The following is a 14,361-nucleotide window of genomic DNA, read 5'->3' on the forward strand; positions in this document are numbered from 1 at the left end:
ATTTTGACCATTCTCTGGAGCTAGATTCCTTCTTACGAGTTTGTCCTGCACATACCCTGCAGTGACACCCGCCTTCTCAAACTGTGTCTGAGCGTGTCCGTATTGTCGGCCTTTTTTCCAGAGAAGCGACACCCGGACGCGATGCGTGTGTCCGTCTTTCTGCTGGCGCTGTGTCTGCCGGCGGTACTGCTGCTTCCGGCGAGGCACCCCCGGGGACCCAACGTCCACCGCGAGTTCTGGAGGCAGAAGCTGCACGTCATCGCGACCTTCTTTCGCAGGCTGGGCAGTGTGAGATTCTGGAATGCTCTGTAATGCAGTCTTAAATACCTAAAGATCATTGAACGCCGCGTTACCATGGTTTCCTTAAGCGTCCGGAAGTGGCACCAAAGCGAGAATGTGAGATGTGCCAAGTAATGTTGCATGTGTCTGTAGTGTAAACTAGATATTTTGTATCACAAAATATATGACAAGATTTTGTTAGTTTGAGGCTTCCCGTTGAAGTAGTCAAATATAATGCATATTATCTTAAACGTCTTGTCTGTTTCGAAATAAAATTAAACCTATTAAATTATCTGTCATTTTACTATCTCTTTTCGACACCATATGGGCGGCTCGCTGCTTCTCTTAACTGTACATTAATTTACTTTACTACTTCATTATTTTAATATGACGCACTTGACTTGCCTTACCCTGTATTCTGATCATACAAAGGTGTACAAGTACAACGAATTTTCGCCACCCCAGAAGCGAATGAGGCTGATGGCAAATGTTCGAAGTCCAATTTCACTGAATGAGCCCTATTCGGTGCATCCTAAAGCCGGCTACATGTTGGGCGCTGATCAAGGTATGAGTAAAAAGTTATAGGGACATTATTAAGACGCGGTAATACAATACGCACTGCTGAGAGGATCAAGGATGCCTACACAAGTGACACAGTTCACTGGACAAACATTTTATTCTAGACTGGGAGTCTACGATCTTGAAAGTCCGAAAAGCTGGACCAGCTCTCAGCTATTGTGAAAATATCTTAGTGCTTTTTTGTTTTTGTTTTGTTGCTAATATGTAGCTTTCCGACATTTTTTTCTGCTTGTTTGGCTTTGAGAAATGTTACGGTCTGTTCTTTGAAACTTTTGAATTTGACTACACACATATAAAGCGCAGTTGTGTTTATAGCAGAGTATTGAATGTTGATGGGTAATCTAATTTGTTTTCCTTGTTTTGATTAGGGTGCATTTATATTATGCCACTCCAATAATATTATTTCTAAGAAATAGAAGTACCTCTAAAAAAAATTCAAAATAAAATTAAACCTATTTGAACAGAGGCTGTGTATTTTGGTCCTCCATACAAGTGCGAAGTGAGGCTTTGCTGCTTGGTTATTCGGTTATTAACTGGTATCTTTGCTTCGTGTGTGGAACTTATATGGCACTCGTAGGCAAACCAGAAAAAAGCCCAACTTTGTGTTGCCTTACCGTGTATGGTTAAGGTAAAGGCAAATTACATAGGCCTTTACTAGCGCCTTTGAGCCAAACCCTATTAGCCCAAGTTCTGCCCCCTGGAATGCCAAACTTAGACCAAGTCAGGTTATTCTTTTACGCTCTGCCAGAGCGATGAGTTTGGGGAACGAGGGCCTTACTCGGCGCCTCGCAGGAGGCGACGATGATTGCGGCGACCAACCACTTCCTGCCATACTGCGGAGCGTGCAAGCTGGCCACGTCAGTGGTACAGCAGTACATAAAGCAGGACAAGTCGGAGGAAGAGATGGTCTCCTTTCTCAGGACCGCCTGCAAGATGTTCAGCATCACGACGCCCCGGGTCTGCGACGGCATCATTTCCCACTTCAAGGTAGGTGCCAGATTCAGCCTTTCAAGTTAGCATTTACAACTCCGACGGTGTCTCTATTTAGAACGCCAGGCCGCGGCCAGTTTTCACTGCGCAATTTAATCGGCGCCCTGATTCTTTCTTGACGTCCTTTCCACTCCGTGGCGTCGCTCCTCTGAAGCTACTTGTAATATTAAAGGAACTAAGAATACCGTTTCGAGTGATACGCCTGAACTTTGTGGCATAATTTTACCTCGTCTGAAATTTCTAAATCATTCCATTAAGTATACTAGAAGCGAGATGACCTTACTCGGAACGCTGTCAGATAGCGCGACTCGGTGCTGCACCGGAGAAACACGGTCCAAAACTATCGAAGCGTATGGTAGTTCTCATTAAATGCACTGGTCGGAAGCTGAACTTTGCTCCCTGCAAACACAACCTCGGATGTCGGAAAGAGGCGGCATCTTTGAAAGCAGCTCGATCGATGGATTAAGAGAGAACAAACGAACACCGATTAAATAATTGCTGCAGCCGAGTGCGTGTAACTCGGTGCAAGGTACGTCGACGTGACAATTTGGAATGCACTGCAGTGTGACGACCGCGATCAGCGGAGATGACTCGGGTGACAACAATTTATATAACACTCTCACTCTTAGTAGTGCTAAAGCAAATAAGTCTAGAACATCTCTTTTAAGTGAGCTCAAATGGCGCGTTTACACTTGCGGATTCGCGGGCGGATCCGCGCTGGCGGAAAGCGGATTTTTGGTGCCATTTGGCGAAATCGACTCATCGCTGGCGGAAACGTCTGGATAAGTACGGGACTCGTATACAGATTTTCCGCCAGCGACGAAGTCGATTCCGCCGCACGGCTCCAAAATCCCCTTTCCGCCTGTGCGTATCCGCCCGCCTATCCGCCAGTGTAAACGCGCAATAGAACGCGCATTATACTTTGCTTCAGCTTACGCCAAGGTGTAGTCAACACTACAAGCCGAGTGGCACACCAAGCAGTGCGTGCAACATCGCAGTCTTCGCCGCCTTTTGATGAAGTGTCATTCGCCGGCGCATGCAATACGGCGAACAAATGTTCCAAAATGCGTCTTTGGCGGATCGGAGTGACAAAATAGGGAAGGGGACACCGTTCAAAGAGCACCGTATCAAACTCTCAGGGAGCGCTCGATGACGAGGCAGCGAAGCACACGCTGTCGTTTGTTGAGGTCGGGGAAAAGCAAAAGCACGTGGAAGAATTTTTCAGGTAAATATAGACACTATACTTTGTTTCGTCTTAAAGCGGTGCGGAAACGAAATGTTTTGCACTTATTTCTTCGTTTGGATGCGGTGTAGGTTGTGCCGGCAGCCGAGATACACTATCCTAGACTAGCGTTTCTGGGCTGCAGGAAGAAAGGTCGAGGAAACTAATTTTAAAACGAACGAACCGATTCCAAAATTGCGTCTGGTGGCTGCTTGTGAAGCACCGTCCAAATGCCTCGACTTCACGAGTTTCTAAGAAGCAGCGTCAGTTCTTCGCAGTATGGCTCGCCCGTGGAGTTACTTGCTCTTGAATGTGACTTGGCAGAAAACGCTAACGCGTTTCCTATACTCCGTTCACCCATGAGCTGAACCTGCAGCCAAAGCTACGAGCGCGAGCTAGCCCGCGCTCCTGGCTTGGAGACACGCATATCTAGCGCGAGTGGTCGTTCTGCGGAAGAACGCTTCGAAGCAGCGACCTCGAGCTCTCGCCCTTGGGATATTACTACTATACTCTGCGACAACTTTTCTTGGCAATGCAGTGGAAGGTACAGGCCCGCGTGCCCTCTCCCATTTTGAGTGTGCGCGGGCTCTCCTCCTCTCCCCGAAAATGGGGGAGGAGGAGAGCCTGCGTACACTCAAAATGGGAGAGGGGACGCTGGCCTGTACCTTCCACTGCATTGCCAAGAAAAGTTGTCGCGGAGTATAGGCACTTTCCACAGGGGCGCTGCCATCTTGAATTGTCGTCACTTCCAGTATGGGCGACGACAAAATAGTAAAACGTTTCAACCTGTAACCAGTAAAAAAATAGAGGGGAGCCAAAACGAGAATGTGTGACGGTTAGTCTTATATCCTAAATGGCGTGGCAACAGCAAAGTAATGTTTTCGCCCATACTGGAAGTGACGACAATTCAAGATGGCGGCGCCCTTGTGGAAAAGGTCTACAGGCGAGATTGCCGCGCGATGACGCCACCAAGCAGCGAGGCGCGCAACTACAGGACCCTTGACCGTTCTTGAACTGTTGACGTCACGAGCGCGATACGCATGCGCTTCTCGATGGCCGACTTTGAAGCGAGGGCAGAGATCTCGCGCTCACGTCATTTCGTTTCGGTATCTTTTTAACTGAGGCGGTTCTTGCATTAAAAAAAAAAAAAAAAAAAGAAAACTTAAATCGTCTTCTTCCTGTGGCCCCCAGGATCACGAATATCGAGATTATTTTTTCAATTTGGTGCACGGAGGCTGCATAAAATCATTTTCAAAGTACCGGTGAAGCCACTCCTTCCCGGAGCGTTACGTCATAAAAGGAGTTTTCGGAATCTCCGCTCTCGCGCATCTTCAGCGCCTATCGAAGCTGTGCACACGCGTTCTCGCTTATTTAAAAAAATGTAAAAAAAAAAAAAAAAAAAAAATACGGGAGGACAGATAAGCTTTGTCTTTAAGAGTGGAACGCGATGGCTAATTATATAAAGCCCGCTCGTTCCCGAGCGGAGAAAGCGTGTCTGCGCTACTTTATAAAGTGAGCTCATCTGGGACAGGGGGCGACCTTCAATTCGCATTACCATGTCATGTTTTAATCACTTTCATTCCACGCGTGACGTCACGTTTCATGTGAGCATTGTGGGTTGTTTTTGAATTCCTTCACGAGATCGTGTGGCGTTGACGTCATGACCTTATCGACCAACCAGGATATTCCAGTCCCACCGACTCTGGCACCGACGCCGACGCCGGCTTTTCTGCGACACTAGCTCCTTGACGCCATCACGTTACAAGACGTCACGACTGGTGTATGTGCGGGGGAATACACCATTCCAACATTAACGAGTGTTCAGCCCAGCGTGGGATCTCCTCAGGACAGCACGCTCATGTTCGTCGCTTCGGAAAGCGAGCAAATAACGCGCCATACGCACGGACAATGAAAATGGACCCGGCAAGGAGCCCTTCTTTAGAATGATTTAGAGCCTCTAGTTAAATATACGCTTCAGGGTAACGACACTTATCCGTCATGTGACTTAAAATTATGGTGGAATGTCATCTGAAGGTTTCTCTGGGATCGCAGGAAACGTTTTTCTGTCTTCCAGACATTTAAAAACAGTTCGCGACGGAGCAAAACGATATCACGAAAGCTAACTAACACCGCGTCTAAAGCTAAGGGAAGTCGCATTTTTGATTTGTGGTTAGCGACAGTTGCGTCTGCTCTGCACTAAGCACCAAGATGGAGGCGACCACAAGAATACCGGGTAACAGAGTGCCGATACTCTACGCGTAGCTCGTTAAGCGGCTCTAGAAACGTCTATACTTGTCAGACTTGCAATTAGACACACTGGCCACACGATCGACACGCGCTTGGCGGCCGAAATAACATTTTAGGCCATAACGACTGGTCCCAGGTTTTCCCTGTTTTCTCCTGTTTAGTTACGTACTAGGCAAAAACTAGCGCAATACTCAGATTCATGAGATAAAAATACTCACCCCAGCTTTCCTTTAAATCGTGACGCAGTCGACGCTACGAGCGAATGGGACCAATCGAGAACCTACAAAAGCGCAAGTCCATGGGTCTTTTCTGTTTATGGTTGGTTGAGCGATGAGAGAACATGTACGGGAACATGGTGAACACCATGATGGTGCGTTTTTGACGCTCACTAATTGGTTCCATCAGCTCAAAGCGCCGGCTGCCTCCGGACAAAAAGGAAAAAGAAGTATGGGTGCAGATAAAGCGCCTGGACATTGCCCTTTTATTCTATGTGTATTAGTTTCTATGCGCTCTATTCTCGGCGTCAACTATTTCGTGCTAGATTTCCGAGGTTAGCTTAACGTACACAGCGCTGCAACACCACTGCGCCGTGCAAGTACTTGGCTCTATCTTGCGTCTCGTTCGCAAGCGCTCGCGAAACTAACTGTAACAAAGTTGGAGAACTCTGGAAGCAACGCGAGCTCGGTGGCATAGCACAATATAGTCGACATCGAGAATGCGATATGCATTAAGGCAGGCTAGGAGCCTGAGTATTCGAGTGTTATAATATCTGTTTTAAGAGCTGCGCTCAGCTATCAGTCTTGGTGAAATTCGCGCGACGACATGTGAGAGAACGTAGAGACAGAATATAGAGTGCTAATTTGAAAAACATATATAACCAACTAACCCACCAGATGATTTTAATTCGGCTTTCAGACCTGAGGCTCCTGGGGAATCTCTGATCGCGCGTCGTGGGGACCTTTAATGTTACAAAGCGTTTTCGAAAATGCGTGGAGGCGCCACGCTAAGGCTTTGGGGCGCGTTCATCCGCCTTTGCAGGCGCATCTTCTCTTCAGAAAATCGACTTTGACTGAAAAGTCTAATGTGGCAGTCTTGCGTGCCAAATCAATGAAGGGCATCTGGCAAGCCTCAGCGGGATATCGAAGAAATTATTTTCGTCACCTAGGGATCTTTTAACGTGCAACCAAAATCTCGGTTACCCGGCGGCGGCGCATTCTACGCTATGAACCTCTATCTGTCGGCGGAGGCCTCAGCCGGGATTTGAACTCGCCAAATGGGGAAATGTAGGCCGGTGATTTGCCTCAACTCGCCGGGGTGGCTGGAAATTTGACTTTTATTTAGGGTGCTCCCCCGCTGTAGAACAAAAAGACGGAGGTCTCAACATAACGGGAACATTGAAGGGATAATATACTTCAATAAATAGCTTGCACATATTGATGTAACTACTGGCACGTATAATTTATGGAGATTTCATAACTTATGACTTTTACATTTTACTTTTACTTTTACATCCAAGAAGCCATCAAGAATTATTGTATTTTGGACTACCAATATATATCATGCTAGATACATTTTTCTGAAAGCGTTATTCTGTGAGGTTTATAACAGGTTCACCGAAATAACGTTTGGTAAGTTTATTGGCAAATGAAGATTAACGTGTTTTAAAAGATTTACGGTCGATTTACCCGGGCGTAGGCGGGATGGCCTTCCACACCGTTGTATGGCTCATGGCTGCGACCGGCAATGCTTCCAAACCTCCTGTTGTATGTCAGTGTGTCCAAATGCATGCCCCTCTTTGTTTGTCACCAAACAAAGCAAAAAAAAAAAAAGACAAAACAATTACAGCACTTCAAACTAAAATGCAATTATTGTGTGTTTATTAACACCCCAGGTTAATATCTTTTATTTCAAAATGGGTTCCGCGGGAAATAGATTATTTCATTCCTCCTCTAACAAATTTGTTTCTACTTGACACTTGGAACTACTTTTTTCTGGGGCCATTTCATCCCGGGCCTTTCTTACCGCGGACATTTTTTACGCAACCCAGCGGGAGACGGTCTGTCATGCAAAGGGTGACGGTGGCACTTGGCTAATGCTGGGCGCCCATCCAAGTTCTAGGCTGCCGCAATCTGACGAAGCATTATTTCGGAGAAGGTGCCATCTACCTGAGATGTTCGATGCACGCCAAAAGATCTCCAGGTGGTCGAAATTAATACTCAGTCCTACGCTGGGGCATGCATGCCAGCTGCCATTTGTTGCTTTGACAATTGGCTTCCTCAATTTTGACTTCCTGTACGCCGCAGGAGGAGTTCTTCTTCGTGCTAAAGCACACCAAGATGGACTCGACTCAGATCTGCGGCACTGTGTTCCCGGACGAGTGCGAGGGCCACGCCGCCGTCAACTGGACCGTGCCGCTGCCTCCGCAACGGACACCCCGGCCGGACCCTGTGCCGGCCCCGAGTGTAAGTTCCACTGCGGATTGCTGGCATGGCTGCCAGCAGCTTATCTTCCAGCCAGTCCTTGCGCTCATCGTTTTAGACGCAGGGTCTTCAAAAATGTCACTGCGATGGAATAGGTTCGCTTGAGACGCGAGAACTTGTTTTCAATTGACGACGAAAACAGCAACTGCAAGAGTGAGCACACGTTTGTCCCCTTGGGGCTCAAACTCAAGGTTACCGGAGCTTTAGCTGAAATCGCGGGAAGCGCTTTTCAGCTCTCCAGAAATTTGGGAAGAGTACGCGACAGAGAAAAACGATATCGCATGATCTTCCTCATTCCGCATCTAATGCTCGGGATGTTGCATTTGCCCAACTATCGCCACATTTGCGACCTCTGCACTTACCCCCAGTATAGGCGGCGCTCACAAAATAATCGGGGAACGGAGTGCCGACCGTGGTAGCACAGCCAGTGACTCCATCTCACAAGTTGGTTTCAGTGTTGAGTAGCTCTGCAAAATGTTTTGTGCGCGAAAACGCTTTGGCGTACAGAAAGCGCTTCAGAAAATCACGAGCTCGTGGCAACGCCCTTTCCAGCACTGAAGTCAGCTTGAATGATAGAGAAATCTCACTCTGTGCAGCGTGTATACTCCATTCACCCTTGAGGCTCATTCACGCTGCCCTATTTTCTCACGTTAAGTTACGTTACGTATAAGTCACCAAAACATTCGTGCCTCGAATGTCGCGTGTCTTGCTTTCTCTTTGAACTGGTAGCCTCGCTTAATATGAAGCATAGAGGTCCCGGTGACTTCAACGTAATATTTCGTAACGTAACTTAACGTAAGAAAATGGGGCAGTGTGAATGAGTCTTTACGTTGAGACTGTAGCCAAAGCTACAAGCGCTCGCTCGCTCGCGCTCCTGGTTTTGGGACGTGCCTTTTGTAGCGCGAAAGCTCGTTCTTCAGAAGGAAGTTTCAAAGCAGCAATCTCGTGCTTGTAGCATTGGCTAAAGTTTAACCTTGGGGTGAGCGGAGTATAATGGGCTAACGCTGTGCTGCGCAATGAGTGATTATCGAACGAATGGTCCGCAAAACCCATGTCACGCGACTGTAATACCCTCGTTACACGGGTACACTTAACTGCAATCACGCTAAGTCGGAGTTAGCGCGCAATACTTGCGGATAACATTCTGCGGCTATGCAGTCAAAGCTATGGGTGCACGTGCGCTTGTGCATCTTGAGCACCCATCAAAACTGTGCACGCGCGCTCTACACTTCTTCTGAAAAAGTTGTCTGAGCGTATAGTGGTGTAACTGTGGTGCCGCGTAACAGTAGTTAGAGCCGGGTTAACCACTAGTTAACCGCGGTTAAGTGTGCCCGTGTAACAGGGGTGCGGAAGAAACCGGACGCTCAGGAGAAGCTATAGCTTGAGGTGAAATTCGCTTGAGGAGAATGAGCACAAAAAAGAAAAAGAAAATTATATAAAAAAGAAAATTAACATCAAATGAAAAATTACCATTTGCGAAGCGGCACGAAAAGGAGACAAGAAAAGGAAAAAGACAATATGAACTCAGATTAAAACACATTTTTAAAGTTGTTCCTTTTCCAGTTTAAGACATTATTTCGTGGTTATTAGTGCCACTAAATAATCTACGCCTCAGAGTAACGACACTTGGCGATATTGTGGCTTAAAATGATGATTTCCAGGTATCTGAAGCTTTGTTTGAAATTACAGGAAATGCTTTTCCGTCCTTCACAAATGTTTAAACAGTGCGCGACAAAGCAAAGCAATATTACATGAGCTTCCTAACACCGAATCGAATGCTGAGAAAATCGCACTTTTGAATCATCACGATCGGCTGTTGCGTGTGCTCTGCAAAAGCACCAAAATGGCGGCGCCCCCAACAAGTTCGGGGAACGGAGTGCCGATACTCTAAGCGCAGCTCATTTAGTGGCTCTAGTGGCTAGGTTCCAGTAAACTATGACGAGCAGAAAAAAGGACACGAGATTAAGTTTAGGAAAGAAATAGGATATTCCCGATTTTATTTCAGTGGCAGCATCAGTACATTCGCAATCACCTCTTGAAGTAAAGGACATATACAATTGGGAGCAGTATAAAACTTGTTGAGGTGAAATGCATACGCAGTCACATAGTAATGAATATTATTAGCCTTATAAATAATGTTAGTCAGTAAAGTGAGCTAATATAGATAGCCTACTTTAGGCAAATTTCTTTCAAAGGATCAATATACCGTTCCCGGCCGGGCTCAGAGCATGCTTGGAAGTGGGAGTGCGAGCTCCTGATATTAAGACTGTGATAGAAAACACGACCTACCGAATATTTCCGGAGGTATGTTTGGAAACGGTATCCTGTGTCTCTTAGTGTCTCTTCCTTCGTGTTCCTGAATCCCTCATTCTAGGATATTAATTATGGCGATCTCGTTGCCATAATTACTCTTTACTCTTCGCTGGGGTAACTTGAAACCATTTGTATTTATCACCACCAATCAGTAGAATTCCAATCGAAGATAGCAGCCCGAGGCTCACTTCAGTCTGTTGTTATTGTATGATACAAGAATCGAGAGACACGCATTTCCTGAACCAAGTGCTACGTGTATTTGCTGGCTGCCAGAGTTGTTGATGGCAGTGAGGCTCTGGTACCATGTGAACGTGCTTCAAAACGCCCGTATACATTTTATCATGATGAGCGGGATACCTGCCTAAAAACACGCCTCCAACAGCCGTACAAGGGCTTTTTATTTATTTTATATATTTAATCGATACTGCGGCTATCTGCTGAAAGCCTTAGCAGGAGTTGAAGTTTTCATAATAATATATACATAATGAATACACACTCGAAATGCGATCAAACATATATCTGATTAGGTGCATGTGTTAACGAAACCGGTGAGGCGATGAAAGCGTGGTGATTTAATTTGACAGTGAATTCCAATTTTGTTTAAACTGCATAGCTGAATTGATCTGGTGTGGTATGTTTGCCGATCCGGTCAATGCAAATGCGATATATTGTTTAATACCTATATTAAACTTGCTCTCGGTAAAGTAATACATAAGTTTTAATGTATTAATTTTTGCCCTAGTTCCAAAAATCTTCATTTTGGCGCCTTTAATGGGCAACTCCGCTTCATTTTTGGTTTTGAAGAAACAATGCAGTCCCCTAGGGTATCGCCTAGGAAGACCACACGTCAAATATTACGATGCAGTTCTGTCTAATTGTTTCTTAAACGGTTCGGCAAACTTTGCAACTCGCCAAGTTGCCGAAATCGGCTGGCTCGAGCGGGCGAATTGAGGCGCAAGCAACAGCGCAGTCAAGGCTACGGCATGGGTGGAGCCAACATTGAGCTAAACGTCATCATGGCCACCTTTTGCTTGTTTTTACTTCTCCAATCGAGCGTAGCGCATGACGTCAGCAACGTTTCCTCTCGGCACTCAGCAGTGTCCACGTGATTGGCGTACGCGCCTGCGCAGCGCGCTTCTTGGGAGCAGACCAACCACCCGCCGTGGTCCCGCCGTTACCGCCGTCTTCCGCGTCACAGCCACCGTCGTCGTCTCACCGTTTGTGATTATCGCCTCTCGGAGTTTCGTCCACACTATGGACACCACGTGCGCAGAGTCTCATTCTTATGCCGCAGTTGTGCAGACGTCGTCGAATGCCGTAGACACCAAAACGTGGCGAAGAGTGCGGTGCAGACAACACTCGCGCCTGCCGCACGCCCGCCCCCATCCCGCCCGTCGTTGGGCCGAGGATCACGTGACATCTCGTATCACGTGATGGCCATGTACTTGGCGGCCCGAGGCCAATGTTGCCGGACGGAGCCGAAGTTTCGGTTTGGATTTCCGCTCGTGTTTAAAATTAGATTTAAAAATATATATCCCATTTTTCGCGAAGCAAACGACGAAGTGTCTTTTACTAGGGCTTTTTAATTCGAAATCACTCATTATCCCGAAATCTCCGGAATTGAGCGGAGTTGCCCTTTAAAGAAGTGTGTCCGAGAAGTCCCGTTGCTAAATGCATTATATATGAACCGACTAGCTTGCTTTGAAACGCATTCAAGTCTGCTTATTTCGTTTGCTGTGTGGGCAAACCAATGAGAGTGAGCGTATTTCAGCATTGGTCTGATTAGTGTTTTATATGTTGTTGTCCTTTTCTCGGTACCTGCAAATTTAAAAGTACGCCTAAGCGTCAAAGTTTACATCCAGCCTTGTTCACTATTTGATCAACATGTTGATTCCAAGTAAATTATTTTTATTAAATGGAATGCGGAGGTATTTGTTGTGGACTACAGATTTCATTTTTTTTCGTTCACAGTTTAATTAAATATCAGGGGGTTATTTCTTCGAGTTATGGTCATTGCTACTATTTGATCATAATTTATTTCCATTTGTCATCGGTCAGTTCCTTTTTGGATGTCCTTTTATACGGAAAAGAATATTTCTTTTTGGTTTTATTGCACTCTTTCATGGGTATACTTGTGTTTGCATTTCAAAAACGCAGCGCACTGCTGTTCAGTCCTCGGCTCCTTAGCAGACACGAAAATACAAACTAGCTATTATTATATTTATCGAAAGAAGTGGCACTGATTACGTTGGCTTTGTGTGGAAATATACGTTCGGATAAGAATTATTTGGTGGGTTTTAACATGTCAAGTACAAGGGAAACTCAGCAATTCAAGAACGGATATAAAATATCTGGTATAAGTAGTGATTGGTTTCCCAATATGGTAATAGGCGGCAACACAATTCAGTTTCATTATATTTACTGCGCGGTAAGTAGATAGCAGTCGCACAGATGCGCAGCTCAGTTTAATAATGCCGACTGTGCTCTGGAAGTGTAGGCTGAAGAGCAGCATGCTGCTGTGCGTTTTGTGTCGACAAAAGGGCTTCCCGCAAAATATATTCGCAGGAAATTCTTCCTGCTTTCGGCGAGAAGTGTTTATTGCGTAAATCGGTGCACAGATGGGTTGAGAAATGGGGCGCCGAAATGTCCTTGAAGGGATGCGAACTGGTCGTCCCGCTGAGAATGCGCAAGAAGCAGCAGTGCGGCAGGTGTAAATCATTTGAGTCGACAGGAGAGTCACAATAGACAGCGTAGAAACTGAATTAGGCAGTTTTCGGGGTTTAGCCTACACCATAATACATCATCGCCTGAAATTGTCAAAGGTGCGCTCACGGTGGGTGCCAAGAGAGCTCACCGAGGACCACAAAAAATCGAATGGACCTGTTCATGTAGCATCTTTTATGGTTTGCCAAAAAAAGACATGCTTAACATTATTGCTACTGGCGATGAATATTGGGTGTGTCACTGCGCACTCGAAACTAACCTCGCTTCAATTCAATGAAACATCATTCCTTCCCTTCAACCGAGGTATTCAACGTAACTCCCTCAGCTTGCCAGGTTGTGGTTAGTGCGTTAGGATACCGACGGTGTGATGCTAGCTTTGTTGAAGCTTTTGCGTCACACAGTTTTGTTGAAGTTCCGCGCAGCTATTTGCAGAAAGCATCCAGGCGTATTGACTGCAGAATTCTTGTTCTATCACCACAAAAGCCAGGCCTCATGCAGCTTGATTAACGCGGGAGGCAATTGATAAATTTGGGTGACAACATCTTGAATATCCGCCCTACAGCACTGGCTTTTCTCCAAGCGACTATCACTTGATTGGTCGGCTCAAAAATTAACGTTGGCGTCAAACGCTTCCCGAAAGATGAAGATGTAGAAAATGATGTATGCACATGGCTGAGACAGCATCCCAAAGTATTTTAGTAAAGAGATGGGATATATATTTTAACGTTGGGGGATAATATGTCGAGAAATAAAAAGGGTTTTAAGTTCCATACGATGGATAGTTTCGCTTTAATTGACTTTTTTTCAACTTCCGGACTTTCTCTTGTATATTCTGTGGTGGTAATGGCATGCTATACGGGGCGATGATGTTTTGTATTTGATCGAAGGTTTATGTAAGGCATGAGTTAGCACCTACCTAGTTATTTGTTGTTTTTCTTTTCGTCCTCGTCTTTTTTTTTTTTAATTTTGCGCGCGATCAGTCGTAACAGCCATGGCAGGTGTCCTCAGGTATAGATCCCAAACACGCAGTGCACATTACGTTTAATCCCACTGCAAGAAGAATTAAAAAAAAAATACAGCGAAAAAAAAAAGACAAGAACGAGTAAAAACAACACAAGACAGAAAGGAAGACTCATCTCTTTGTTCTTGTGTGTTTTCTACCTATCCGTATATTTTATTTTGCTTCATTTATTGTGATTATGTAGCGAATCCTCCAACTCTAGTTTCTGATAACTCAAGCACCACAGGGCGTCGCTTCTTATTTTCAAGTGCGATTTGTTCTTGAGCGTGCTTCGAGGCTGATGCCGCAATGTAATTCGGAGTGGTATTACAACGTTCGATACGCCTTTGCGTTTTTGAAGGGATGCTTCGCACACTGGGTGCTTCACTGTGACCGTTGGGACCTCTCTTGACGGCCTACGAAAAGAAACCACACTGGTGCCATCTACCAAGAAGCCATTTTAATTATTTTTCTCTGAATTTCTTTCCTAATATTTTACTCACCATTTTTTACTTGAGGCGCGAAAT

The 14,361-nt window shown here is 45.7% G+C and overlaps 1 protein-coding gene across 3 annotated transcripts in view; it reads left to right on the top strand.

The window, feature by feature from the left end:
- LOC8030315 (sphingomyelin phosphodiesterase) overlaps positions 1–14,361 on the top strand; it is a 116,325-nt gene that overhangs the window by 63,278 nt on the left and 38,686 nt on the right. For all 3 annotated transcript variants that reach the window (XM_029990504.3, XM_029990502.4, XM_029990503.4), the window contains 3 exons: positions 122–288; positions 1,651–1,845; positions 7,621–7,779. In XM_029990504.3, coding sequence (XP_029846364.2) covers positions 142–288; positions 1,651–1,845; positions 7,621–7,779 — 501 coding nt within the window. In that variant the 5' untranslated portion in view covers positions 122–141. The remainder of the gene's footprint in view (positions 1–121; positions 289–1,650; positions 1,846–7,620; positions 7,780–14,361) is intronic.

The sequence above is a fragment of the Ixodes scapularis genome, unplaced genomic scaffold (genome assembly GCF_016920785.2).
Source record: "Ixodes scapularis isolate PalLabHiFi unplaced genomic scaffold, ASM1692078v2 PGA_scaffold2__306_contigs__length_199485367, whole genome shotgun sequence".
In the NCBI taxonomy this organism is placed as follows: Eukaryota; Metazoa; Arthropoda; class Arachnida; order Ixodida; family Ixodidae; genus Ixodes; species Ixodes scapularis.